The 27,621-nt window shown below is 42.8% G+C and overlaps 1 protein-coding gene across 15 annotated transcripts in view; it reads left to right on the forward strand.

The window, feature by feature from the left end:
- RAPGEF6 (Rap guanine nucleotide exchange factor 6) overlaps positions 1–27,621 on the forward strand; it is a 287,050-nt gene that overhangs the window by 253,410 nt on the left and 6,019 nt on the right. For 8 of the 15 annotated variants that reach the window (XM_029050266.2, XM_029050275.2, XM_029050268.2 and 5 more), the window contains 6 exons: positions 2,537–2,757; positions 5,575–5,766; positions 8,813–8,944; positions 10,339–10,449; positions 19,734–19,962; positions 21,963–22,471. In XM_029050266.2, coding sequence (XP_028906099.1) covers positions 2,537–2,757; positions 5,575–5,766; positions 8,813–8,944; positions 10,339–10,449; positions 19,734–19,962; positions 21,963–22,471 — 1,394 coding nt within the window. Of the gene's footprint in view, positions 1–2,536; positions 2,758–5,574; positions 5,767–8,812; positions 8,945–10,338; positions 12,638–19,733; positions 19,963–21,962; positions 22,472–27,621 lie in introns of those variants that run through there. The other 7 variants (XM_029050270.2, XM_029050272.2, XM_029050271.2 and 4 more) reach the window with 2 other exon arrangements.

The raw sequence follows: 27,621 nt of genomic DNA on the forward strand, positions 1-27,621 counted from the left end.
GATGACTTCTTCCAAGGAATCAAGCTTTGGGAGCATAGCACTTAGGACAAGGGAGCGCTTTAAAGCCCAAGTGATGGGCTTTAAATTTTATCCAAATGGACCATGTGCCCTAGTGGAAATGCCTTGCTGAAAGGAAGCTGGTTCTTGCTGCTGGTGGGAGAGTAAGGGTTCAGAAACTCTGAAACTAGTGGCCAGCTGAACATGAGCAGAACCCTAGTGTCCTCAGGCTTAATGTTCACTTACCAGGCCCCAGACCTTTGGCCTATTGAATTTTTCTAAAGGGGTCAGGGTCAAGGCTTTGAGTTGAATTCATGGAATCAAAAACTAGTGCTGAAGAAAAATGAAGCGAAATGAAAATTGATCCGTCCTCAGTGGTATTTATGGAATGCTTCCTGAGAAGCGGTGTGGCATAGTGGAAAGAACCCGGGCTTGGGAGTCAGAGGTGATGGGTTCTAATCCCAGCCCTGCTATTTGTCAGCTGTGTGACTTTGGGCAAGTCACTTAACTTCTCTATGCCTCACTTACCTCATCTGTAAAACTGGGATTGACTGTGAGCCCCACGTGGGACAGCCTGATTACCTTGTACCTATCCTAGCGCTTAGTGCAGTGCTTGAAACATAGTAAGTGCTTAACAAATACCATCATCATCATCATCACTGCATGAAGTGCTTGAGAGAGCAATAAATGGTATTTATTGAGCGTTTAGGTATTTATTGAGCGTTTACTGTGTATAGAGCACTGTACGCAGCACTTGGGAGAATACAACACAACAGAGTTGGTAGACATGTTCCCTGCTCACAAAGAGTTTGCAATCTAGAGAGATTAGGAGTAAAGGCACCTGGGAGGATTATGGGGCTGTTCATTCATTCATTTGTATTTATTGAGTACTTACTGTGTGCAAAGCACTGTACGAAGCGTTTGGAAAACAATACAGTCTAACAATAAAGAGACACATTCCCTGCCCACAACGAGCTCATGGTGATGGGAATATTAGAAGTGAGGGTTTGCTGAGGCAGTAGAAGAGGAGACGGATTGCTCCTTTTTAGATGGATTGTCCATTGATTAAACTAAACCTGGCTCCCATCCAGCTGGTCTTTGCTATAATCGTAGGCTTTAGTTTTCTTGTCTTCATCTCTCTCTGTTTTAATGTTTGTTCATTTTCTTGGTAAAGAATCACCTTTCCTGTGTTCTTTGTGTGTGTTTCTTCCTAGAATGATTGTATTCATCTTTTTGAGTGTTTCTTCATACGTTTCTTCACCGTCAAAACATTTTCACTTAGGGTTTTCCTTAAAAAGCCTAGAAATAGATATCTTTACTCCATGTGCTATGAGCACTTATATTTTCTGATCACATATTGGTTGTGTTTCTGGTGGGTTTGATTCTCTTATATCAGAAATCCATCTGGTTGTTTCTTATCCCGAAAGATCTTTTTTATACCATGTGGTCTTCATATGCACCAGGCATTTTCTTTTTGGATGTCAGAACTTTTTGGCAAATTTTTTTCTTTGCAGTTAATGAACATGTATCTCATTGGTGCTGCTTTATCAGAAATTAAGAGTTAAATGATAAAAATGGATCCTGGAAACTTTAGGAATTGCACCAGCAATGCTCACAAATATTCAGTTCAATAAAAATTATATGGAAATATAAGAGATCTGAAGATAGGAGAACCTGATTTGAGGCCTTTTTTCTTTCTTCAAAAAGTGTTGTCTTTTAAAATCTGGATTGTTAATGAAATTAAGGGATTTTTGTTATGTTCATACCATTTCAGTATTCTGATGATTATTTTGAGACTTGAAATTTTCACTGGTTTAAATGTAGTGTAGGTTCTGTGCCCTGATATTTTCTTTACCAACCATTGGTAGGGAAAGAGGTGTGAAAGAGGGGTTGTGGCAAGAAGAAGCAAATGATGAAATCACAAAGGCCATCTCCCTTAGGGCATTTACAAATGGCACTAATACCTCACTTTTAATTTATCAGTGTCAATAAGGAGAACCATGATTCAACGGGTGTGATGATTCCATCTTTCCTGCCGCTAGAGCCGGCTGTCCTTGGAAAGGTTGAGAGACTGGGTTGAAGGTGACTGAAATCCTAAAGAAATAATCTCATGTTGTTTTTCACTCTGGGGATATAAAAAATTGTCTAGGGGTAGGTGTCCTGATGATTTTTTTTTTTGCCTATTTCAAAATACCCAGAAATGTGAGTGTGGGCAGTAATTGTTGTTTTAAAGTATCCCAGAAAGGGAATGGTAGCACTTTTACAGTGAGGAGCAGAAGAAAAATTAGAGCATTGTTAGGCAGTTCACTGTGTTCTTGCCAACAGGGCACTTTGCTGAATAATCGTTTTCCAAGCTCAGAGCATTGCCCTTTAGGAAGAATGCTCATTTAATGCCGTTCATCTCTTTAACTCATTTGCATCAGCATGTCGTAGCATTAACTGATGATAATTTTATTAATCCTTCATAGCATCCACCACCCCCAGTGTCTCATTTTTGACAGTTCAGAAGAATTGATCCTGATTGGTTTTTATCTTCTAGGTCCCTGAGCCAGGGCAGCACCAATTCAAACATGCTTGATGTTCAGGGAGGGGCTCACAAAAAACGCGCTCGCCGCAGTTCCTTGCTCAATGCCAAGAAGCTTTACGAGGATGCCCAAATGGCCAGGAAGGTGAAACAATACCTCTCCAATCTGAACGTGGAGACCGACGAGGAAAGGTTTCAGATAATGTCGTTACAGTGTGAGCCTGCATATAGCACTTGTAAGTACAGGTTTTTTGTATTCCTTTGGTTTTCCTGAAGTCTCGACAATCCCCTTATCCCACCCCCCCAAAAAAAATAGAAATCTTGTCCTGTCAGACTGTACACTGATCCTATTGCTCTGAAGAAATGTGATTCTTTTGACTGTTCTATAGGTGAAGAGCCTTGTTTATCTTGTTTGAAGGGAAAGGGATGTGAGTATCTTTGATCATTTCATCTTAAAAAAAGGACAACAACTTTGAAAGATTGTGAAATCTTTTTTCCTAAAAACACCAGGGCAAGTGATTCATTGGACTATAAACAGTTGCCCAAGAGAGCCCAGGCCACTGTCTGTCCCAAACCCAGAAGCATCGTGGCCTGGTGGATAAGGCACAAGCCTGGGAGTCAGAAGGACCTGAGTTCTAATCCTGGCTCTGCCACTTTTCTTCTGTGTGACCTTGGGCAAGTCACTTCACTTCTCTCTAAAATGGGGATTAAGACTGAGCCCCATGTAGGACAGGTACTGTATCTAACCTGATCAGCTTGTACCTGCCCCGGTGCTTAGTACGGTACCTGGTACATAGCAAAGAGGTAACAAATACTATTAAAAAAAAAAAAGACTCCTGGGGGTTGAAAAAGGTGAGCTGGGGAGCTGGAGCAGAGTGACCTGCCAATGTACCCTCTTCTACTTCCCCTTCCCTCTTTCTGGGATTGAAGCTGGATCAGGAGTCCCTGGCAGCAGATGTGCTCTCTCCATGCATGCATGCATGACACAAACCCATGTGAGCCTCTGGGATCAACCACACACCCCGCCCATGCACATCCATCCTCTCCTAGCAAAAATCAGATTGCCCATTTGGTCTGGTGTCTGGTGAGAAATGAGCCCAACATTCCTCAGCCTGATTTAGACTGAGCCAGGCTGGTCCCAAAGTTTCACTTGTTGGAGGAATCTGGCCACTGGATTTCCACTCCTCTTCCATTGGGTTTTGGAGCTGTTACCTTTATTTTTGTCATTTGTCTTTTAAATGACATCATTACATTAATTGGCCAAACTGTCCAACAACATACAAGACTGGTTATGAAACAACCATTAGACAGAATTAGGAAAAGGGAAGCAAAGAGGTTGAGAAACCCATTCAGATAAGAATGGAATTTAAAATTCAATTTTAATGTTAACTGAGACCACAATGGCTTTGACAGCTAAAAATGAAAGGTGCAGTGGGACTATAATCTGGAGAATTTAGCTTTTTTAAAAAGCAAGATAGTAAGTTCCAGGAGTGCCTAGTCTACCTAGTAGCTCAGGAAATTTGAGCCACCTTGAGTAAAAATGAGATCTTCCATATCCATATTAATAAGGGCATAACTGGCTGAGGAAGGTTTTTTTTCCTTTTTTAAGCAAACTATTTTTTCATAAACTTTTCATTGTATGGTAATACTTGGGAACTCCTTCTGCTGAATGAATCAGAATTGGCATTTTGGACTTTGAGGATCTGATAACTGCAAAGCAGGGATTTGTTTTTGAAGAGAAGGTACCTAAGCTGGGGCTTTCCTAATAAGAGTAACACAATAGCCTTCAACATGGAGGAAAAGCAGAAAATCAACTCTTTTGATTTGGATTTGGACCTAAGCTTAAAGACATATTCTGAGTAGGATGCTGTACATAATTTATTGAGAACCAATAAGCACTCTGAAGCAGATCCGTAAATGTGTTATGAGATCATCGTTTCATTCTCTTTAATAAATAATTGTGCCCAGGGCTCTTACCACTTATTTAGCCAATACTGTTTTCAACTGTATTAAAAATAGTCTGTTGATTCTATCACGTGCCAGAACAACTCAATTTTAAAAATTCAGGAAAATCTTGTAAAGCCTTGGGCAGAGATAGGAGTAGATTATTAAGTGATAGGATAGATCGGCGTTTAGAGGGGAGGGGAGTTAGCTCACATTTGAGTTTTTCAACTGAAGATTTCATTGAACTTAGAGGACTTCCTAGTTGTGCCATTACCCCACCCTGCTCCAAAGCAGCAGGTATCATTGGGTGACTGTGATTTCATATCCCTGGTTGTGGAGGTTGACAAGGGGTAGTATATGAGAGGAGTGCAGGGGGCTACTCTCCTATTACTGAAGCCACTAATCATCAGTCAATCAGTAGTATTTATTGAAAGTTTACTCTAGGAAAAGCACTGTCCTAAGTGCTTGGGAGACTTCAGTATAGCAGAGTTCCTTGCCCATAAGGAAGTTACATGACCAAGTAGGCAGTTTGTTGTTTTCTTCTTACTAGCTGGCAACTATGAAGGGTCCAGCATATTTTTAATAAATGCAAACATGGGTTTCATGAGGTAAGTTATTAATGTTCTTATTGGCATTTGAAAGAAGTTGTGGGAATGTGGGAGATGTAAATGAAGTAGAGAGTTGTAAGCTCTTGAACAAAAGTCAAGTATGCCATCTAGTGAAAGTCGTAAGATGCTACCTGAAGGACATATTTTTCTCTGTTCTGCGATGGTTGCACTTTAAAGAGATCAGTTAAAGTTTTGTCTTCTTTTCGTTAACATTTGTAAGAGTTCTCACAAAGAAATCCCAAAGTAGTTTTATCATGTATGTTGATTTTCTTCATGAGTTGAGAGTTGAGAGAGGGTAAGCTTTATTGGGTGAAAAAGAAATCCCATCCTCGAAAGTTCTTTCATGTTCAAAATGAAAGCAAGTTCATCCTGTGCTCCACATATCAAGCATCTGCTTTAAGGTGCAAAGCTACTATTTTTAAGAAGCTGTTTGTTGTCTTCAGTGGGAATGTAATAATCTTGTAGAGTGAAAAATGATTTATTTTTTGTTACCTGTAACAGTGACCAAGAATTTAAGTGAGAGAAGATCAGCAAAATCATCAGAAATGTCTCCAGTGCCCCTGAGGTCAGTTGGCCAAACCACAAAAGTCCATCTGCATCAACAAAACAGAATGAGCCAAGTGCTGCAAGTTCCAGCTGTTAATTTATACCCCATCCGGAAAAAAGGTCAAGGGAAAGACCACATTACATTTAGTGAGTATGAGTGGTTGATGGTTTTACTATGACTATTTCTGTGCCCTATTTTCTGGGGCTCTCTTGTGAGGAAAAATTACAAGTAAGAATTTCAACTGTCTTCTGAAGTTCACTGTACTTTTTTTTTTTTTTAAAAAAAAAGCATTCTGCTTTGTGTTTTTTTTATTAAAGGGTTTACCTGTTCTGGGAATTTTCCCAAGTCACATTAGCCAGAAAAAAAAAATTCAAGAAACCTCTGACTCAGAAATCAAAACCTCTTTCATTCTTGTATCTACCTTCGTGCTTAGTAAGGTAGTTGGCATATAGTAAGTGCTTAACAAATACCATAAGTACTTCTATTGTTATTATTATATGTGTCTCAGTTCCCTCATCTGTATACTGGGGATTAAGACTATGAGTCCCGTGTGAGACCTGATTACCTTGAATCTACCCTGGCACTTAGAACAGTGCCACCCTGGCACATAGTAAGTGCTTAACAAATACCATTAAAAAAAAAAACCTAATACACATAAACCTTTTTAGACCTGCCCAAGTGTGGAGGAGAAACATTTACAAATGGAGTAGTAGCTCATTAATGATTTGCTGTGATCATCATGAACACATTTGTATGAATAATTATAGAAATGAATCATGTGAAATGTAATATTTCAAGTTTGAGTACATCCTTATATGTCAGTATGAGCAGGTAAGCAGCATATGTTTCAGAAAAATTAGTACACTTGAGTTTTTTTCATTTTTAACTTCCAAATTTATGCTCAGGCACGTCCCTTGGGAGTGTAATTTAAATTTTAAAGATGCATAGTTTTTTTCCCCATTCAGGTTTTTTTTTTTAATTAATTACTGATACGCTTTAAGAAGCTGTTTGTTGTCTTCAGTGGGAATATAATAATCTTGGGAAGGATTGTGGGTTAAAGAGCACAGGCCTGGGAGTCAGGAAACGTAGGTTCTAATCCTGACTCTGCCATTTGCTTGCTTTGTTACCTTGGGCAAGACACCTAATATCACTGTGCCTTGCTTTCATCACCTATAACATGGGGATAAAATCCTGCCTTTTAGACTCTGAGTTCCACGTGGACTGGGGACTGTGTGTGTTCTGATTGTATTGCATCTACCCCAGTTTTTAGCATAGTGCTCCATAGTAAGTGCTTAATAAATACCACCTTTGGGATTCTGTTGTGTAAATTACATTTAAGTTACAATTGAAAAATTACAGTTTTGGGCAGACTTTCCATTGTTGCCTTAGCCATCTCTGACCTCAGAGGAGAGGCACAAGGGCTTGATCAAACTGATAGAATTCTACATATCAGCCAATCTGTTAGTTTTCATTTTAAACAATATTGAATATTCCAAGAGAACTCATATGACATCTAAAACTTTACTATGTCCTTTTTGGGTAGGTTTTTTTTTTGTTTTTGCTAGATTCTAATGATCTTGAAGGACAAGGCTTGTTTCCTGATGGATAATCTGTGCTATCCTCACTTGGATTCAAATAAAAATATTAGCTTTAGGCAAGAGTGAGCAAATGTGTTTCTCTCAAATGCAAACAACTGCTATGAAAAGCAGAGCAATTTGAGTATCTTAGATCTGTAAGGAAAGACTTGTAGAGAAACTGAATGCATTGGAGTGGAGCAATCCAGTTTTTCCTCAGTTTTCATCTTTTGTTTCACGTGACTTTTAAAATGTGTCTAATTGCTGAGAACTTCTTAGGTGCAACTGTTTAACTACAAGTCTCCTGGGAATAAAAAGGAGACTTGTGTTCAGAGAGGTTTGAAGGATAAATATATGCGTATCTGCTACTTTCAGCCCACAAGTAGCAAATAACCCCAAAGTTGAAATTTGGCAGTGCGAAATGGAAGGCCTCTATTTTTCTGAAGATAGGTCTTCTCCAGGAATGCATGAGGATGACTTTTCTTCCAAAATTTGCCCTTTCTCCTGCTTCGAGACCACCTTATTCTCACCCAATCCTGACACTTATGTTGATGTGCTGTGGGTATGTGGTCATCTAGGAAAGCGAAGATGTGAGCATCTTAAAACACTAAAAGTTATTTTTCTTCAGAGACTAGTGTTTCATGCAAGGATATCCAGTCTAAATAATGCTGACTTACAAATGAAGCCTAAATTCCGCCAAGGAAAGTCAGGGTGGAGTCAGTCATTCCTTTTCTTTACCATTCCAACCAATGGGCACGTAGCAGGAAAGAGTTCTGTACAATTTCTTTAATGCTAGAAATCTTTTTGAGAGATTCTGGTACCAGTGTGGGGGACAGGAATGTAATTCTGGCTGTACCTCACCGGATCTGTTGATGAGAAGAGGGGAAGTTTTCAGGCAGGGTTTCAAAACAAACTGCCACTTTTCTCACATTCACCATTCTTTTTGCTGTTTTTTCCCGTTGCGTAAATTTAGTGCTCATGAAAGGGGCTGGACTGCCAGTACTGCAGTCTCTTCCCCACAGAATAGATGCAACCCAGGTAGTGTAGCCCAGATAGTACCAATGCCAACTCTCCCTCGCCCCTTACCCACCTTCCCCAGCCTTACCTCCATGCCTAAACCCTGTGCTGGAGAAGCCTCCTCTAGATGAAAGAGGATAGCTGTGTCCTTGCCAATGGACTCCAGGGCTTGTGATAGACTACCAATAAGGGGTCAGTCGAGTTGGTGTTATGTTATTTTTGTCTTTTTGAGGGCCAGTGGGTGCCATGCTCAGACTACAAAATTCATTTCCCTGGGGGTCATCTGAATAAAAGTTGGTAAGTTCATGCTTGATCCAGTTTCGATTTGAACTGGGTACCTAAATTAAAAATCTCGTGTCCCTTTATCAAGCCCCCGAATCATTCAGTGAACAGTGCTTGGCACATAGTAAGCGCTTAACAGATACCATAATTATTATTCAGCCTCCTGTACCATTTGCACATCTCAGCTGACACCCCCCCCCTGCACCCCACCCCCACCCCCCCGCCCCTGCGCATCATGGCTTGTATTCTACTGTAATTTAGATATAAGACAAAAGCACCGTCTTTAGCAATAACCCTTGTCCTTCTGAACTTGCCGTAGGCACCAGTTCCCAAAAGCTTCAAGGAACTTCTGAAGAAGTGATCAACAAAAAACCGGCCGAAGACACGATATCAGTGGCATCATCTTTGCATTCTAGTCCTCCTGCCTCCCCTCAAGGCTCTCCCCGCAAAGGTACCATGTGGCATGATCTGTTGAGCAGTACAATAGTTTATGATTGTAGATCCCATTCTGGATGGGTAGCGGGTGAAATTTTAGTAATTGTAATTAGTAATTTTAGTAATTGTTGAAACCGAACTCGTGAGATTTGTGTTATCCACTGATCATTGATCAAAGCTGGCCTTTGAGCAATCCACGTTTAGGTTGTTCCTCAGTTGCATGAAGGATGGCTTTGACCAGTGTTTCATGGGGTAGATGACCTATGCATTGTGTCACATACATGTTCCAATATGCCTGTGTGCCTACCCGTGTCTGTGTGTTATGTATTTCACCATCCCATAGTGTAGGTATCATATTTTTCAATATTATGTGTTTATTTAAAGCACTTAGTACAGAGCTGTGCACACCGTATGCATTCAGTAAATACCACTGATTGATATTTCATGGTAAAGTTCGGAGCCAGGCACATTCCATAAAGTCTGTTAATCATTGGTGCTTTTTGAGGGCTTTTGTGAGTTTTTTGAGTGCAGATTACTGTACTGAATGTTGGAAAAATACAACAGAAGCCATACTAATCATTTTAAGAGTTCTTCCCGGCTATTTTGTGAAGCTAAGTAAGGCCCTTCCAACTTAACCAACTGCTAAATTTTCAGTGCACTGCCTTCGGCAATGTTTTCTGTGTTTGGGTATGCTTGAAAGAACACTCCCCCTCATGTTTCATGAGTAAATCTCCAGGATCAGATCTTAATCCCTGCTAGTTGAAGCAGGGAAATTTCGAATGTCATCTTTACCCAGAGTTTTGGAAGAGAAGGTTCTTACCTCTTGGCACTTTGTTCCAAGGTGAAATTTTTAATTGATAGTAGCAAGACAGGAGGAGAATTTATTACCACCAAATTGTAACTGTGGACAGGCTATGTGTATGTGAAGAGCTTGTGTGTGGCCATGCTCCTGGAAACTACTGCCAAATCTTATTCCAATGAAGTTTTCAAGAGATTCTTTTTTTGGGCCTTTTTCATAGACATATGACTCCCATTAGCTTTCATCTGGTTCTCTGAGATTCTTTGTTGTATTCTTTTTGATGATTTCATTAGTTTGACTTGCTTTTAACATTTTTTTTTTTAGCACCAGCTTGTTTTGATCAAGGTAATCTGTTTCCCGTCTTGTGTGCTGGGATGATTTCTCATTATGTAACTAAAGTTATATATGCAATGCACAGATTAACTGTGAAGTCCCTCGAATATTCACCCCAAAACCCAGTTGTTAAATGGTTTACAGAAAGTTATTGAATTTGCCACCTTAAAAATGGCATTACCTTTCTAATAATTCAGTTCTAAAGCCACTTAGGTAAGTGTGGTGAATGTGGATGAATGAATTGACCAAGTTGGGTTTTTCTGCCTATTTTCTTTTAGTGGGCAATGTCAGATCTGATAATGGCAGCCAGATGAACCTTTCGGGGTTGTCTTCTCCGCTTACTAGTGATACCAACTTCAAGAACAGTGGACAGCGCAGCTACGGAATAGGTGGGGCTTCCTTGCAAAAGAAAATCCTCCAGATCACTGGCAGAACAGCCAAAAGAGCAGAAAGTAGCCCACAGAACCCTGAGGACGAGAGAGGCAAGACAAGCATTGGGAGCCCACCCAATAGCAGAATTCCAACCCCGTTTAGAAGATTGAGGAAAAGGGCTTTTTCCGAGGACAGACTAGCATCAAACAGTAAGGAAGATAGAGATCCATCTCAAGCCACAGAAAGACGCCAAAAGGAAGAGGATATTGAAGGAAAGATCAGGGAGGAACAAGGCAGTGAAATCTCCCATCCAAGTAGCCAACACAGCCAGAATACACTAGGCTTATTGTGTCTGCCACGCAGATATAGGAGGAAGACCATATAATGCACATCTTACTTTTATTTAAATTGTCCTATTAAAGTTAATATAGTGGTTGAATTCTGTAAATGTTCTATTCAATGCCTTTTTTCACTCAATGGAGAAAGGCCAGTATCCGGCATTTTTAAGTATTTTTGCGGTTCGCACCTAGTCAACTGCAACAAATAAGTGTTGACTTTAAGGACCCTTATTTTGTTGTAAATTTGTTGACCATACGAGTTGATTTGTAATGGAATAATCTGTACCCACCTCCCCCTTTTTTTTTAATGTGGATTCTAACTGTGTTTTGGGCAGCTTCTGCAGCTTACTGCCAGGCTGTATGTTATTGCGTAAGTTTTGTAAACATCAAACCTAGAACATTTCATTCTAGCCAGCCAGCCAGACTCCTTATTTGAAATACGTTGCCCTGAGCCCTGTATGAATAAGGACATCCCTTATGTAGCTACTCCTGTTACTTTAACATTTCTGGTGAAGGAATCACTTTGTAGTCAGACTTGCTAAGGCTAAAAATATACACGTTCTTTTTCGGTTCAACTTTTCTACAAGAACTATGGAAAATGCACACTACCTCAGCCTTTGGGTTTCACCTGGGCACAGATGCTACTGTGAAGAAATACTAAATAAGTTGTTCAAGAAATGGAAGCAAAATGGTCTCTTTTCCAGCATTGACTTGTAGGAATTTCTTTCATTGTATAATAGATGGGAGTTTTCTTCTAGTGATATTGGAAATTCCTACCTTCTCAGGGTTATTATGAAAGCAAGTATGCAAAGGTTGTGTGTGTTCTGTAAAACCTCACCTGATTGGATTTGGAACTGTTTGAATGAATATCACAAAATATTCTGCATCCTGGAGCCTCTGGAGCTAGAGGCCTTTCGATCCAGTTAGCCCAGAAAAGTCCACTTTCTGAAGAAACATGCCTAGATGACTCTTGTGTCCGAGTTCCTTTCTTTTAGGAGTTATTGATTTCTCTGATAACAAGATTTATTAGATCCCATCCCAGGATCAGTTATTTTATTTAATCATTTTCTGGATTTCAAAATGTTTTAATCTTCATAGTTGCTTTGGATTCCCTTCAGACTACCACCCCTTTCCCTCCACACTTTCCCCCACAAAGAGTGATTTTTTTCTTTTTTTTTTTTAAAAAAAAGTGCTCTGAGAACCTCAAGCTTTGGGTGTTGCCCTATTTGAATAGCAGTTCCAAATGCAAAAAGGATTGACTTCTCAGAACAGGTTCCTGCTCTTTAAGATGATTGAGTTTCAGATAGTTCCCTCTTGGTCTACATGTGGTTGGCCTGTGTTATGGGACCATACCAGAACTGCAGCTGGCCCTTCTGCTCCAAAGGCTGGGCTGCCTCCTCTCCTGACCAGGCTATGTGGGGAGGCTGCGGAAGTATGGGACCTTCATCGTTAACAGCTGTCTGGACCACAGGGAGCCCATCTGTCCAGATTTGGCCAGAACTCACCAGGCAGCAGGGCAATTAGGGCTCCTCCCACCTCCCATAAAACAGCCCAAAGCCAACTGTGATCCTCTCTACCTGACCATCCTTCCCCAGCCCCCCAAAACAGGTTTTCCTTATTACTAAAGTTTGTGGACTATCTGCATAAATGGTCAATCCATCCTGAGGGTTTGCGGCATATGCAGTCTGATTTAAAATTAGAAAGCCAATCTATGTACCAGAAAGAAATACCTTGCCTCTGTCTATTTCCTGTGCACATCACAGATTGTTACATAGATGAGCGTTTCTCTGTCCATCAAACACTGGAAATGAAAAAGGATTTTTTTTGTGATCCAGTTGATAAATATAAAATATACTGCGAAGAGTCATCCGATTCCATTTTTATCACTTGATGAAGGTGGCAGGCTTTTTCAGTTCTTCTTCTGAATCTTGAATGTTGCCTTTCATTTCGATGCCCACTGACTGCTGCAGTGAAAAACTCATCAAGAATATATTCATGCATGTAAATCATGAGCAGAAATAATTTACAAGAATTTCTCTTGCCCCCCCCACCCCCCAATGATTCCAGCTCTGTGGGCATATTGATTGTTTAATTGAAATAGTGTTTTGAGTGAGCTGAAAACCAATTACTACAATTTCCTCCGATTGCTAAAATTGAGGTCAGTAGAGTGCAAGAGTTTTACTAAGGAATTGAAATAGCACATCTCTGGAAGGACTAAACCATTTTTTGGAGCGAGGACGAACATATGCCTTGCATTATCATTCCAGCAAATGCAGGCGCAGACACACGGATGTGATAAATATTATTCATGCAGAAGATTCATCTGGAAAGGATTATCTGTCATTCACCTGTCTTTCCAGCCACTCCTGCATGCATGAACAAGAGCTCACTGTCAGGATGTGGAATCTTTGACTCAATCAATGGTATTTAATGAGTGTTTACCATATGCAGAGCACTGTACTTAGCACTTAGGATAATAGAATACAACAGAGTTGGTAGGCACATTTCCTGCCCAAATCTACATCTCCAGCCCAGACCTCTCTCCCTCTCTGCAGTCTCTCATTTCCTCCTGCCTTCAAGACATCTCTCCTTGGGTGTCCTGCTGTCACCTCAAGCTTAACATGTCCAAAACAGAACTCCTTATCTTCCCACCCAAATCCCGTTCTCCCCCTGACTTTCCCATCACTGTAGACAGATTCACCATCTTTCCTTTCTCACCAGCCTGTAACCTTGGCATTATTCATGATCCCTCTCTTTCATTTACCCACATATTCAATCTTATCACTGTCGGTTCAACCTTCACAACATCGCTAAAATCTGCCCTTCCTCTCCATCCAAACTACTACTGGGTTAATCCAAGCACTTATCCCCACCTTGATTACTATATCAACCTTCTTGTTGACCTCCCTGCCATTTTCTTTCTCCACCCCAGTCCATACTTCACTCTGCTGCCCAGATCATTTTTCTACAAAAACGTTCAGTCCATGTTTCCCCACTTCTCAAGAGCCTCCAGTGGTTGCCCGTTCACCTCCGCGTCAAACAGAGACTCCTTACCATCGGCCTTAAAGCATTCAATCACCTTGGCCCCTCCTACATCTCCTCACCACTCTCCTACTACAACCCATCCCACATACTTTGCTCCTCTAATGGACCTTGATCTTGTCTATCTCACTGTCAACCTTTCAGCCACATCCTGCCTGTGGTCCAGCCCTCCCTCCTCAAATCTGACAATTACTCTCCTCACCTTCAAAGCCTTATTGAAGTCACGTCTCCTCCAAGAAGCCTTCCTCGACTAAGCCTTCATTTCCTTTTCTCTCCCTTCTGCGTCACTCTGATTTGCATCCTTTATTCACCACCCCCCTCAGCATGCATGATTATTATTATATCTGTAATTTATTTATTTAAATTGGTGTGTGTCTCCCCCTCTAAACTGTAAGCTCTCTGTGGGCAGGGAATGTGTCATATTGTTTTATTGTGTGCAGTGCTCTGCACACAGTAAGCACTCAGTATACAACTGATTGATGGATCGAATACTAGAAGCAGCATGGCTCAGTGGAAAGAACCGGGGCTTGGGAGTCAGAGGTCATGGGTTTGAATCCCGGCTCTGCCGTTTGTCAGCTGTGTGACTCTGGGCAAGTCACTTAATTTCTCTGTGCCTCAGTTACCTCATCTGTAAAATGGGGATTAACTGGGAGCCTCACGTGGGACAACCTGATTACCCTGTATCTACCCCGGCACTTAGAACAGTGCTCTGCACATAGTAAGCGCTTAACAGATACCAACATTAGAGAAGCAGCATGGCTCTGTGGAAAGAGCCCAGGCTTGGGAGTCAGAGGTCATGGGTTCGAATCCCAGCTCTGTCACTTGTCAGCTGTATGACTGTGGGCAAGTCACTTCACTTCTCTGTGCCTCAGTTTCCTCATCTGTAAAATGGGCATGAAGACTGTGAGCCTCACATGGGACAACTTGATTACCCTGTATCTACCCCACCACTTAGAACAGTGCTCTGCACATAGTAAGCACTTAACAAATACCAACATTATTATTATTATCGAATGCCCATAATGAGTTTACAGTTGATTAGGTTAATCAATGGTACTTATTGAGTGCTTGCCATATGAAGAGCACTGTACTTAGAGCTTGGGAGAGTATAATACAACAGAGTTGGTAGACACGTTCCCTGCCCATGAGCTTACAGTCTAGAAGAATACCAAGCACAGCTCTTTTTTTCTGGTCACCTATTCCAATGTCATTCACAGTTTTGGAACAGTGATGGTTCCAATCGATGGTTCATGGGGTTTTTCCACGTTCTTGTTGATGAAACTGGAATCACTGTTGCTGTGTGTACTCTGTGAACATAAAGTGGGACAGGTGGAGACCAGGACTTGGTGGGCTGCAGAAAGAAGCCTACACCCTCAGAAGGGTGGCCCAACAGCACTCCCCTTGAGGCTGCAGCTCCAGGCCCAAAATGTCAGAGAGATTGCTGAAGGGATGGAGACAATTGGGCTCACAGGACCCATCCAGGCACTCACTAGTGTAGTAGTAATAGTAGCAGTAATTGAACACTTACTGTGTGCAGAGCACTGTGCTAGGTTTGTACCATTTTGAAAAATGGTATTTGTTAAACCCTTCCTATGTGCCAGGTATTATACTCTGACCTGGGGTAGGTACAACAGTGCCAGCGCTTAGAACAGAGCTTGGCACATAGTAAGCACTTAACAAATACCATGATTATTATTACAAGCTAATCAGGTTGAACACATTCCATGTCCCACCTGGGACTCATGGTCTCAGCTCCATTTCACAGATGAGGGAACTGAGGCACAGAGAAGTGAAGCAACTGCCCAAAGGAATGCAACAGATACAAGGCCGAACTAGGATGAGAACCCAGGTCAGAAGGACTCCCAGGCCCTTGCTCTCTCCACTAGGCCACACTGTTTCTTGTGCTGGCCAAGAGTATAATAATTCTGAGATACTTTAGAGGGGTCCTGCCAACCGGAGGAGTCAAAGATAGTGACCTGCAAAGTCGCTCGGGCCGAAGAAACCCAAGTATTTAATTGAGCACCCCCTCAATACAATGCATTGTACTAAGTGCTTGGGAAAATCCAACATAGACAAGGGACTTGTTCCCTGTGTTTAAGAGTAATAATAATAATTATTATGATACTTACTAAGCGCTTACTATGTGCCAAGCACTGTTCTAAGTGCTGGGGGAGATACAAGGTTATTAGCCTATCCCAGGTGGGGCTCACAGTCTTGATCCCCATTTTCCAGATGAGGTAACTGAGGCACAAAGAAGTTAAGTGACTTGCCCAAAGTCACACAGCTGACAAGTGGCGGAGCCAGCATTAGAACCCACGACCTCTGACTCCCAAGCCCGGGCTTTTTCCACTATGTCACGCTGCTTCTCTGTGTCAAGCACTCTTCTAAACACTGGGGTAGGTATGAGGTTATCAGGTTGGACATAGTCCCTGTCCCACGTGAGGCTCCCAGTCTAAGTATGAGGGACTGGATTTAATCCTCATTTTTCAGTTGAGAAAACTGAGCCATAGAGAAGTTAGTTGCCCAAGGTCACACAGCAAGCAACTGGCAGAACTGGGGTTAGAACCCAGGTCCTCTGATTCCCAGGCCCATGCTCTGTCCACTAGATCATGCTGCTTTTGCCTCTTTCCCCTTCCAAATATCAACCCTCCCTAGGGTGCTGCAATCTTTCCATGGTTATGCTCACAAAAACACACAACCCCCTTCATGCTGCTCCGATCCCTGATATTAACTATGTGTTTAGAGAAGTGGGGCCTCCATCTCTGCTAGTCAGGAGTCCCAGTTTGCTATAGGGCAAGATCCCATTCTCTTATTAAAATGTACGTGCTCTTAGCTCATGGAGTAAAGATACCTATTTCTAGGGTCAGTAAGGAAAACTAAAAGTGAAAATCTTTTGACGGTGAGGAAACATGAGAAAATGCTCAAAAAGAATAGTACATTCAGTCTAAGAAGAAAAACACACAAAGAACAAAGGAAAGGTTCTTCTTTACCAATTAAATTGAACAGTATTAAAACTAAGAGAGTAAGCTAAAGGCTTAAATTCCAGTGTTCTTCCTCCTTCTTGGACTGTAAACCCCAGGCAGGGCAAGGACTGTAAACTGAACTAACTTGTACCTACCCCAGTGCTTCGAACAGTGTTTGACCCATAGTAGGGGCTTAACAAATACCACTTAACAACAAAAAGACCTGCTGGATGTTGTAGTTTGATCAAGGGGTAATCCATCTAAAAATGAGCAGGCCATCTCCTCACTACTTCCTAATATTCCCATCCTCATCAATAGCACCGTAATCCTCCTTTACTCCCAATCCCTCTATACTGTAAACTCCTTGGAGGCAGGGAACATGTTTTGCAGCTCTCTTGTAATGTACTCTCCCCAGCACTTAATACAGCGCTCTGCCCACAGAACGCACTCAGTAAATATCACTGATGGATGGACTGAGCTAGGTAGCCTTCTAAAAGGTACTGGCCCTGATTATAACCTGGCAAAGCTTAGAAGCAGCGAGGCCTAATGGGAAGACCCCAGGCCTGGGAGTCAGAGGACCTGGCTTCTAATCCCAGCTCTGCCACATGTCTGCTCAGTGACCTTGGGCAAGTAACTTAACTTCTCTGTACCTCTATTACCTAATCTGTAGAATGGGGATTAAGACTGTAAGCCCCATGTGGAGTCAGAGGTCATGAGTTCGAATCCCAGCTCTGCCACTTGTCAGCTGTGTGACTGTGGGCAAGTCACTTAACTTCTCTGTGCCTCAGTTACCTCATCTGTAAAATGGGGATTAAGACTGTGAGCCCCATGTGGGACAACCTGATTCCCCTATGTCTACCCCAGCGCTTAGAACAGTGCTCTGCACATAGTAAGCGCTTAACAAATACCAACATTATTATTATTATTATTACATGGACTGTGTGCACCCTGATTATTTTATCTATCCCAGTGCTTAGTACAGTTCTGGGAACAGAGTAAGTGCTTAACAAATATCATTAAAAAACCTTCTGTTAATAATAATGGTATTTGTGAAGAGCTTTTATTATGTTAATTAAGCTAAGCGCTAGAGCATGTACGGGTAACTGGACTGGACACAGTCCCTTTCCCACATGGGGCACATAGTCTGAGAGGCAGGGAGCACAGGTATCTTATCCCTATTTTACAGATGAGGCAGCAGACTCATCTGTCATTCAGCATGTGTCATTCAGCAGCCTTATGGCAGGGCAGGTTCTAGGATTCAGGTATCCTTGCTCTAATCCCATGTTATTTTCACCAAGGGATATACATTTAAATATTCACAAAAGGTTGCATCATCCAGGAAAACAATCTAGCTCCTCACTCAGCTGATCATAGCTCTTTCAAGTGACACTACCTATTAAACTAGTCATGGAAGAAATCAGAAAGGTGAGATTTTTGGAGGAAGCATGAGGAAGCAGTTAGGTAATTCCTTCACCATCCTCAAAAAATGTTTACTGAGCGATTTCAGTGCATGGATGCTGTACTTGAATCAATGAATTCTGGGAATTCACTGTCTATTAGCACAGAGGGGAGGGACAAGCAAACATAAAAGCAATGGCATCGTTAAAACTATTCAGCTTCATCACATTATTCAGAGCTGCATGGGCTCCCTTTCAAAAAAAAAAAGTAAGTGCTCACTGTGTGCCAGGCACTGTCTAATCGGATTGGACACAGTCCAGGTCCCACATGGTGCTCACAGTTTTAATCACCATTTTACAGATGAGGTTACTGAGGCCAGAGAAGTGAAGTGACTTTCCCAAGACTACACAGTGGACAAGAGTCAGGATTAGAACCCAGGTCCTTCTGACTCCCAGGCCTCTGCTCTGTCCATTAAGCCACGCTTCCTCCCCCTCCTGTCATCCCCCATCTCTCCACCCAGTAAAAAGAAAACCCTCATCACACTAAAGTTTACAAAACACCAGCATTCTTCCTAAAAACGTAAATTCTATGGCTGAATTTAAAACCGCCTCACCTCTTCTTTCTCCGTGGGAAAGTGTGGGGGTCTTATAACTCCTGAGGGGGGATCCCTGTGACGGCTTTGAAGGCTTGGGGTACCCATTATTATGGGCAGGGAACCTGTCTGCTAATTCTTTTGTACTCTCCCTGCGCTTAGTACAGTGCTCTGCATATAGTAAGCATTCAGTAAATTCCACTGACCGAGTGATTGATTGTCAACCCCATCTCCACAAGCAGAGTGACCTGATGGCTCTGCCAGTGGTGTGAGGACACATAGCCTCTGGACCCCGTGGCCCATAAGTAGTTGAAAATGCCAATGGAGGCAAAATGAAATCAGAGTAATTGATCTAATCCAAAGCAAACTTTTCTATCTACCCATCGATAGTGCTCAGAGTTTGAGTGAGCTAAATAGAGGTTGAAGAAAGAATCCCTGCCCTGAAGAAGCTAATAATCTAGTGGGGAAAAGAGATGCTCAAGTAACTTATACGTAGGAAAAAGAGAATGGAAAGGTGGGTGCGCAGATGAGTAAATGCTTGAATAGCATTAGTATGTCAATTAGTTTGTCAATTGTCATACCGAAGGGTACCACAGACCTGCCCCTCTCAACTACCTATTCTAGTGGAGAACCAGATCAGATTACTGTGCCCAATTAGTTGACTTCTGTCATTCACCTCACTGGGGTTGTATCTGTTGTTTCTACGGATTGCATTTCTTTACCTCCTTGCCTCAGGAGCACAGAGGATTTCTGCTGGCATCTCCTTTCTCATTAACCCATTTCCGTGACCCATCTGGATGGCACTTACCTGGAAAATCAGCTGCATGGAGGTCGATCAGCCCTAGAAAATCAAAAATTTTCAGTTCCTCTGTAGAAGTAAAATCAGTGTAGCTGCCCCTGGCCTCTTGTGGTTCAGTTCTCCTAGACTGTTATTTCAGCCTGAAAAGCGCTCCTCTTCTCTCCCCTAGGCTTCGCCCTGATACCGTCCGCCAAGTCGGATAACTTCTCCGACTCGAGCCACAGCGAGATTTCCTCCAGGTCCAGCATCGTGAGTAACTGCTCTGTCGACTCCATGTCTGCGGCCCTGCAGGATGAGCGGGGCTTTCCTCATGCTCCCAGTGCCCCAGACCCATCGGGCAGCATGGAGAGGAAAGACTATCCACCAGCGGCAGTGGACTGTGGCCACCACGGCCCTGGGTAAGCTCCGCCAACTCACTGTGGGGCGGGGGGAATGTCTGGGAGAACATCAGCTTCACCTGGAGGAGAGGTCATGAGATCGCCTCTAAGGACAAATAATAAAATGGTACGGGATGTGTAATACAGTAGCACAGCATGATGCATGGGCCTAGGAATCAGGAGACCTTGGTTCTAATCCCAGCTTTGCCACTTGCCTTGTGACCTTGTACAATTCATTTAACTTCTCTGGGCCTCAATTTCCTTGTATGTAAAATTAGGATTCAAAACCTGTTCTGCTTCCTCCTTAGACTTTAAACCCCATTTAAGACAGGGACTGTGTCTGATCTCATTTTCTTGTCAGACACAGTGCTTAGCACGGTGCTTGATACATGTAAGCACATCATGGAAGAACTGAATGAATCATGATCTAAGTTATCACATAGGTGATATAGCTGTGTGGGAGCAGAAACTTTCAATTTACTTAAATTTTCAGTTTTTCTCAATTACTAAATCAGAATATTAAAGATTTCCTGACCTATAAAAAATTCTTATATAACAAAAGATACTTCATTTTAGAATCTCTGTAACAGGCTCAGGTATTACCTATCAATTAAAATGAATAATTTTTCAGCATATCGTTATCTAGAATAAAAAGTCATCCTTATTGTAAGGACTTTCAGGAAACATACTCAAGAGCTGTGAATGCTGACGTATTTTAAAGAAAAAGAGTTAAACTAAAATGTAGTTAAATAATAGTGATAGAATTTGAGCAGATTGAAAATGAAAACTGGTGAAAAAAGACACCGGGCCATAAATCGAGTGGTGGTGTGTTTTTTTTAAGTGAAATGCTTTAGAAATAGAAGTTACACAGATTTTTCTGTAAACCTTTTTAAACTAAATTTTAGTCTCCTTAGAAAAAATCTGATTTCTACGTTGCCACATTCAAATCATTCTGGAAAATTTTTGTTTGGGTACAAAATCAGGGAATACATGTAGGAAGGAAGTTTATAGATCTCCTGTAGGCTGCTGCTGTTCTTCCCAAAATCTGAGCCAGAGAAGTCACATTCCACCATCTTTAAGAGGCAATAAACAGCTTCCAACTCCAGCACATATTCTGGCTTGTAGTTTTGAGACATCAGAACATACATCACTCTGGAAATCTAATTTGCAAACATGGAATTTTTGAATCAGGCTCTACAAGGGCACATTCAAAAACTTAGTATTGATTTGTGTTTGAAAACTCTATTTCCTCATTTGAAATGATCCCACTCTTAAGTGGCTACTCAGTTACGGCCAAGGATGATGGTCCTCTTTTGACACAGATTCTTCATATAATACGACTACTGTAGATTTGTCATCTTAACTTTGCTGTAAGATAGGGAGAGGAAGCTATCTTACACCTTTTTGACAGAGGAGGAAACTGAGGCTTAGAGATGGGGCTTTCTCTAGATCACAAAGCAGGATTGTGGCAAAACTGGGATAATAACCTGTATCTCCAGACCCCGAGCTCCATTCTCTTTCCATGAGGCCATGCTCTTTCTCCTGATTTAAACTCCAAGTGCTGAGGCTAATGGGCTCCTCAACTGCCATCTTCTGAGTCTCTATTTTTTAAATACCTTGATTTATTCATTCATTCCACATTTTGGTCCCTTTTAGTCAGTGTTTCGATAATGCTCTCTAGTTCTTCTTTTAATGAACAAAATAAGTAATCAAAAGGAAGAGAGTTAAAAGCCCCTCTCTCTGACTTTCATTTTAATTCCTAACATCTTCTGAATGTTATTTTGGACATTCTGCTCTCAGAAACATTTAATCCACCACTCTTCCCCTCAGATCGTTCTGACTGCACATGAAAACTAGATCCTGTGCTAGGTTAGGGGACTCTGAACGTCCTCTCTGTCATAAGCCTCTTCCCAGCATGAACCTGTACTGTGGAGGGTGTGGTGGTCTTAAAATAGGTACAGTTTTACCATAACCCCAGAAATGACTTTCCACTGAACGTGCATGTGTGTCTCCCATTTTAGGTGGTCCCTCTCTAGGCCTCCCACACTGCGAGGCTTGGCTGTTGTGCCTTCCATGAGCAACGAAGAGATTTCCCATGAACACATCACCATAGAAGCCGCCGACAGTGGGCGGGGAAGCTGGACTTCGTGCTCCAGTAGCTCTCATGACAACTTCCAGAACCTTCAGAACCAGAAGAGCTGGGATCTCTTAAACGCCTATCGTCAGACGCACTTAGATGGCCCCATCGCCGAGGTGGAACCCTCCAACTGTTGCACTGAAGATCCCCATCTGTCTCCCGGAGGCTCTTCCCGAACGAACCGGCAGCCCAGAGACAGGGAGGTGCTCGATCAGTCCCGGCAGAGCTGGGCATCCTCAAGCTCCCTGTCGGACACGTACGAGACAAATTACGGGACGATTAAACGGAAGACGTTGGAGAACTCGGTGGAGCGGCCGGAAGGTCTGGACTCTAAATCGGGGACTGAGACCATTTATAAAACCGTTACTTCAAGCACAGAAAAAGGCTTGATAGGTAAGTCGAGCTGGGGAGGGAGTCTTAATCCATTTGGCAGTTCGATGCAATTTGAACTTGTCAGCAGATCCTAGGGCTTGGAGGGGTTCAACCCAGTTTACATGTGTTTGCCATTACATTAGTGTTGAGCTGCTGTGGCTTTCTAATTTGGAAGGTGGGTGGGAGGAGGGCCAGGGATTGTAATACTCTGTAACAGGAAGCATTTTGCTGCTCTGAGACGTAAAAGGCAATGCCTTCCAATTTTTCCCTGAAGGAATTTGTGGATCCTCACTCCATTTTGTTCAAGTTAACTACCTCGAGTTCTCCTCACTCATGACTCTTCCTAGAGTTTGGAGAATTGGATATGGCTCCCCCCAGCATCTCCCAGTGAAAGTTTGGAGGATTTTGAAGGAGGGAAGCACAAAGTGTCTGTTGTCTCTCCTGAGGTTGAAGCCAGAGCCTGCAATGCCCCATGGGCCCAGAGAATGAGGAAAATGGGTACACATTTCCTTCCCTCTATTGCTTTCTGTGCCTCTCCTTGACCCCCAGGCTAGATGAGAAGTGTTTGTACTTGGTGGAAAAATTCCTTCACTCTCTCCACCCTCCTTTCCTCCACCCCTCACAAAATATTGCCAGAGGGCAGAACCTTTATAGATCCTGGGATCAGCCCTATAAATCCTGCAAAGGAGGCTGAAAAAGGTAAACAAAAGGAATTTTTTTTTTAAGAAAGCAATTTGCTCCAATTGGAGGAGTCTCTTTTTGCCTTTTAATTACTACTACCCAGCAAGTTGGAAGGATAACTGTTTGATGTCAGTTTTAGAAGAACCGTACTATCAACAGGGCAACCATCTTGGACTCTACATGGCTCTTTTTGCCCCCTTAAGAAATAATAATCTACTTTTAACCTCCAACTCCCACTCCTTGCATTCAGCCCTAATCTCCTATGCAATCTTTACCAATGCATTTTCCTGCTACTTGGTTGTGGGATTCATTCCCATAGCATGTGACTGCCCCTCTCTCCCTCTGTCACCCCACCTCTTTAGAGTGCAGTCTTGCTCGGATTTCATGCTTTTCTCTGCATGCAAAATGAGGGCTTCTATAATTAGTGCACCTAATAATAATCGTCTTATTTGTTAAATGCTTACTATGAGCCAGGCACTGTATTAAGCACTGGGGTAGGTATAAGATAATCAGGTCCGACACAGTCCACGTCCCACATGTGGCTCACGCTCTTAATCCCAATTTTACAGATGAGGTAACTGAGGCTCAGAGAAGTTGTGACTTGCCCAAGGTCAGACAGCCGAGTGGCAAAGTCTTGCCTTTTGTTTGGCCCATATCAGTTCCCTATTCCGCAGTGGGTATTCTGCTGCTGTCCATTCTCCCCACACGGCCAGCCCAGCTGGTCTGAGGTGAGCAGGGTTTCGGGTTAGGATACCGACTTGGTTATTTGTGATCCTAGCCTGCCACTTGTTGCAAAGCTATCACGCCACCCTCATTCTGCTGGCCTCGACCCATAAGAATTATGGTACTTGTTAAGCGCTTATTATATGCAAGCACTGTTCTCAGAGCTGGGGTAGATACAAGTCAATCAGGTTGGACTCAGTCTCTGTCCCATATGGGGCTTACACTCTTAATCAATCCTCATTTTACAGATGAGGTAATTTAGGCCCAGAGAAGTTAAGGGACTTGCCCAGGGTCACACAGCAGACATGTGACGGAGCTAGAATTAGAACCCAGGTCCTTCCTACTCCCAGGCCTGTGTTCTAACCACTGGGTGATGCACACATAAGCGGGCACATGCTGCAAATTGTTAACCAAAGGAAACAGAATTGGTGAGTGGAAATGGATTTTCATGCAGATACCATGGGGGAAGGTCTTCTGTGGGAGCAGGTTCAGGAGCCCAAGATTAGGGGCAGCTATGCAGCAGGAAAGAAGAACTAAGAGCCAGGGAAGCAGATTGGGAGGGGGAGACACCCAAGCCCACCCAGATGAGTTTGCCTTAGGAAATAGGAGCAGGAGAGGAACAGTGGAGGCTTGCCCCTCTCCCAACTCTGTAATCCAACTCCTTGCTCCAGGGGGGCGGGCTGCTACTACTACTCAAGAAGTCCTCAGTCAGTCGTACTTATTGAGTGCCTACTGTGTGAGGAGCAGTGTACTAAGCACTTGGGAGAGTATGCTATAACAATAAGCAGACACATTCCCTTGCCCACAATGATTTTACGGTCCAGCATGGGGGCTGCAAGCAGCATGACCCTCAAGACCCCTATAGAGCAGTTGCTTTGGGGCAAGAGCTAGGAATTGGGCTCTGGCAGGTGGGGTGGGTGGGGGGGAGGAAGGGGTCACAGCCCACAGACCATGAATTAGACATGCCTGTTGCTGAGAACGGTGCCAAGTGCAGCAGAAGGACCTGCTCCAGAAGCTACATATGACACTGGGGTGGGTCCAGGTCTCTGAAATCTGTGGAAGATGAGGCAGCACTATAGCTCAATAGACCTTCAGTCCATCTTAAGTCTGGTACCACATCAACAGGCTTCCAAGAGAAATGCTGGTTTCCCTGATTTGATTTTCTATTTCTTTCTCATATTCCTTATGAGAAGCAGCATGGCCTAATGGAAAGAGGATGGGCCTGGGAGTCAGTGGCTCTGCCACTTTCCTGCTGTGAGACCCGGAGCAAGTCACTTCGCTTCTCTTATGTCTTGGTTCCCTCATCTGCAAAATGGGGATTCAATACCTGTTCTCCTTCCTACTTAGACTTTGAGCCCCATGTGAGGCCTAATGATCTTCTATCTACCCCAGCGCTTAGTACAGTGCTTGGCACATAGTAAGTGCTTAACAAATACCACCACTACTATTATTACTGTTTCTTCTCTGGCAGTGTAGAACGGGAAAGAGAAATTCACATGGCATTCACTCCCATTGCTGGTGAATCTGGTTGTCTGCAGAGTTTCTTTGGTGCAGTCTGTTTCCTTGATTTTCTTCAGACTTATGGCCTTTCTAGCATTCCAGACTCACTTTCCAAAGGAGTTTATAATCACTTGTATTTCTCCTTGGCTGTTTGGGCATAGTTATCCCTGCCAACCAATCTGGAATGGCTCTTCCAGGGCTCTTGATGAAGTTCATAGCTTGATGGGTTTTCTGATCCTTTGGGAAATGTCTTATTGTGTTCTAACTTCAGCACCTACGTTCCTTCTTGCATCTTTGAGCATAGCTGTATAGAGTTAATTAAACAGGACTGGATGTACTTCCTTAGTTCTCCTATTCAAGAGGATATTATTATAATGGTTAATATCCCCGCCTGTCAAGTGGGAGACTGTCCAATTCCCCGACTGGGAGATATATCCTTTTTGAGAAACAGTATGGTTTAATGGATAGAGCATGGGCATGGGAGTCAGAAGGACCTGGGTTCTAGACCTGGCCCCACCACTTGCCTGCTGTGTGCCCCTGGACAAGTCACTTCACTTCCGGCCCTCAGTTCCCTCATTTGTAAAATAGGGATTAAGACTGAGCCCCACAGGGGACAAGGACTGTGTCCAACCAGATTAGCTTGTATCTACCCCAGTGCTTAGTAGACTGCCTGGCACATGGTAAATGCTTAACCAATACCATAAAAGTGTTGTCGCCAAACCTGCAAGATTCTTTCCTTGTCTGCTGTGGCAGTGGGCCTAGCCTTGGATCTCTTCAGCTCTGGCATCCAAGCTCCTGTCATGCATGTCTATTAATGTGGTTTGCTGGTCACGGCTTTGGCAACTGTCAGTTTCTCGTCAGGGATACGAGGTGATTCAGGGTGTGCTGATGCCTTGTTTGGCTGCAAATACCCCTAATCGGAGTCATTTTCATCCAACAGTCTTGGTGGTTTTTCCAATACCTTGATGGTTCCCTGGAACACAACACTGCAAGGAAAGAAATTTGCTGTTTACAGTGGAGACTGTGTGGGGGCCCACGGTCTTGTCTGGCAGAGGTTTTTGTCAGTCGATCAGTCATATTTATTGAGCACTTACTGTGTGCAGAGCACTGTATCAAGCACTTGGGAAAGTACAGTATAACAATATAACAGACACATTGCCTGCCCACAGTGAGTTTACAATCTAGAGGAGTTTGCTCTCCAGGAGCTAAGATTGAGCTCTTTAAAAAAAAAAAAATTGGCATTTGTTAAGCACTTATTCTGTGCCAGGCACTGTCCTAAGCACTGAGGTAGAAATAAGGTAATCAGGTTAGACACAGTCCGTTATCCCACATGGGGATTACGGTCTTAATCCCCAGATGAGGTAACTGAGGTACAGAGAAGTGAAGTGCCTGAAGTGAAGTTTTGTCTGGGGCCTCCTTTCCCTGCTTCCCCCTCTCTGAAGTGTGCCAGTCATCCCTGAAGTTTCACAGGGAGCTGAGGGGTGCCCATCCTAATAAAGTTAGGGAAACTCAAAATGGAGGAATGCTTTCCAGGAAACACTGCAGAACCACGGGGTGACCATCAACTAGTGTGTAAGAACCCAGGTAGAGCTACAACACTACCATTTATTTTATGGCAAACTCTATCTAATGTAAAAAGGCAGACTGTTATCAAGCATGTCAGAAAATACTGTCCCTGGCTAAAAAAAACCATGCAGGGAATGTTTCTACTAGTTTTATTGTATTGTATTCTCCCAACTGCTAAGTACAGTGTCTTGGACATAGCAAGTGCTCAGTAAATGCCGTTGATGATGATGATGATCTTTTAGGACATTCCGTATTCTCTGAAGTGCTTGCAAATATGTCTTGTGGGATCATTATAAAAATAACGACAATAGCTTTTGTTAAGCAATTACTATCTATCAAGCACTGTTCTAAACACGGGGTAGATGGAAAACAAGGCAGGCAAGGTCCCTGTCTCACAAACAGCCTCCTTCTATATGGTGAAAAAAGACACTTTTTAAAGCATTGATAGATGATCCAGAGAGACGATAGATAATCCTCAAAGAAGGAGCATGGCCTAGTGGATAAAGCATGGGCCTGGGAATCAGGAGGAGCTGGGTTCTAATCCCAGCTCTGCTACTTGTCTCCTGTGTCACCTTGGGCAAGTTACTTCTGTGTATCAGTTGTCTCATCTGTAAAATTGGGATTAAGTCTTTGAGCCCCATGTGGGACAGGGACTGTTTTCAATCTGATTAACTTGAACCTACCCTAGCGTTTAAAACCTG

This window comes from Ornithorhynchus anatinus, chromosome X1, assembly GCF_004115215.2.
Source record: "Ornithorhynchus anatinus isolate Pmale09 chromosome X1, mOrnAna1.pri.v4, whole genome shotgun sequence".
In the NCBI taxonomy this organism is placed as follows: Eukaryota; Metazoa; Chordata; class Mammalia; order Monotremata; family Ornithorhynchidae; genus Ornithorhynchus; species Ornithorhynchus anatinus.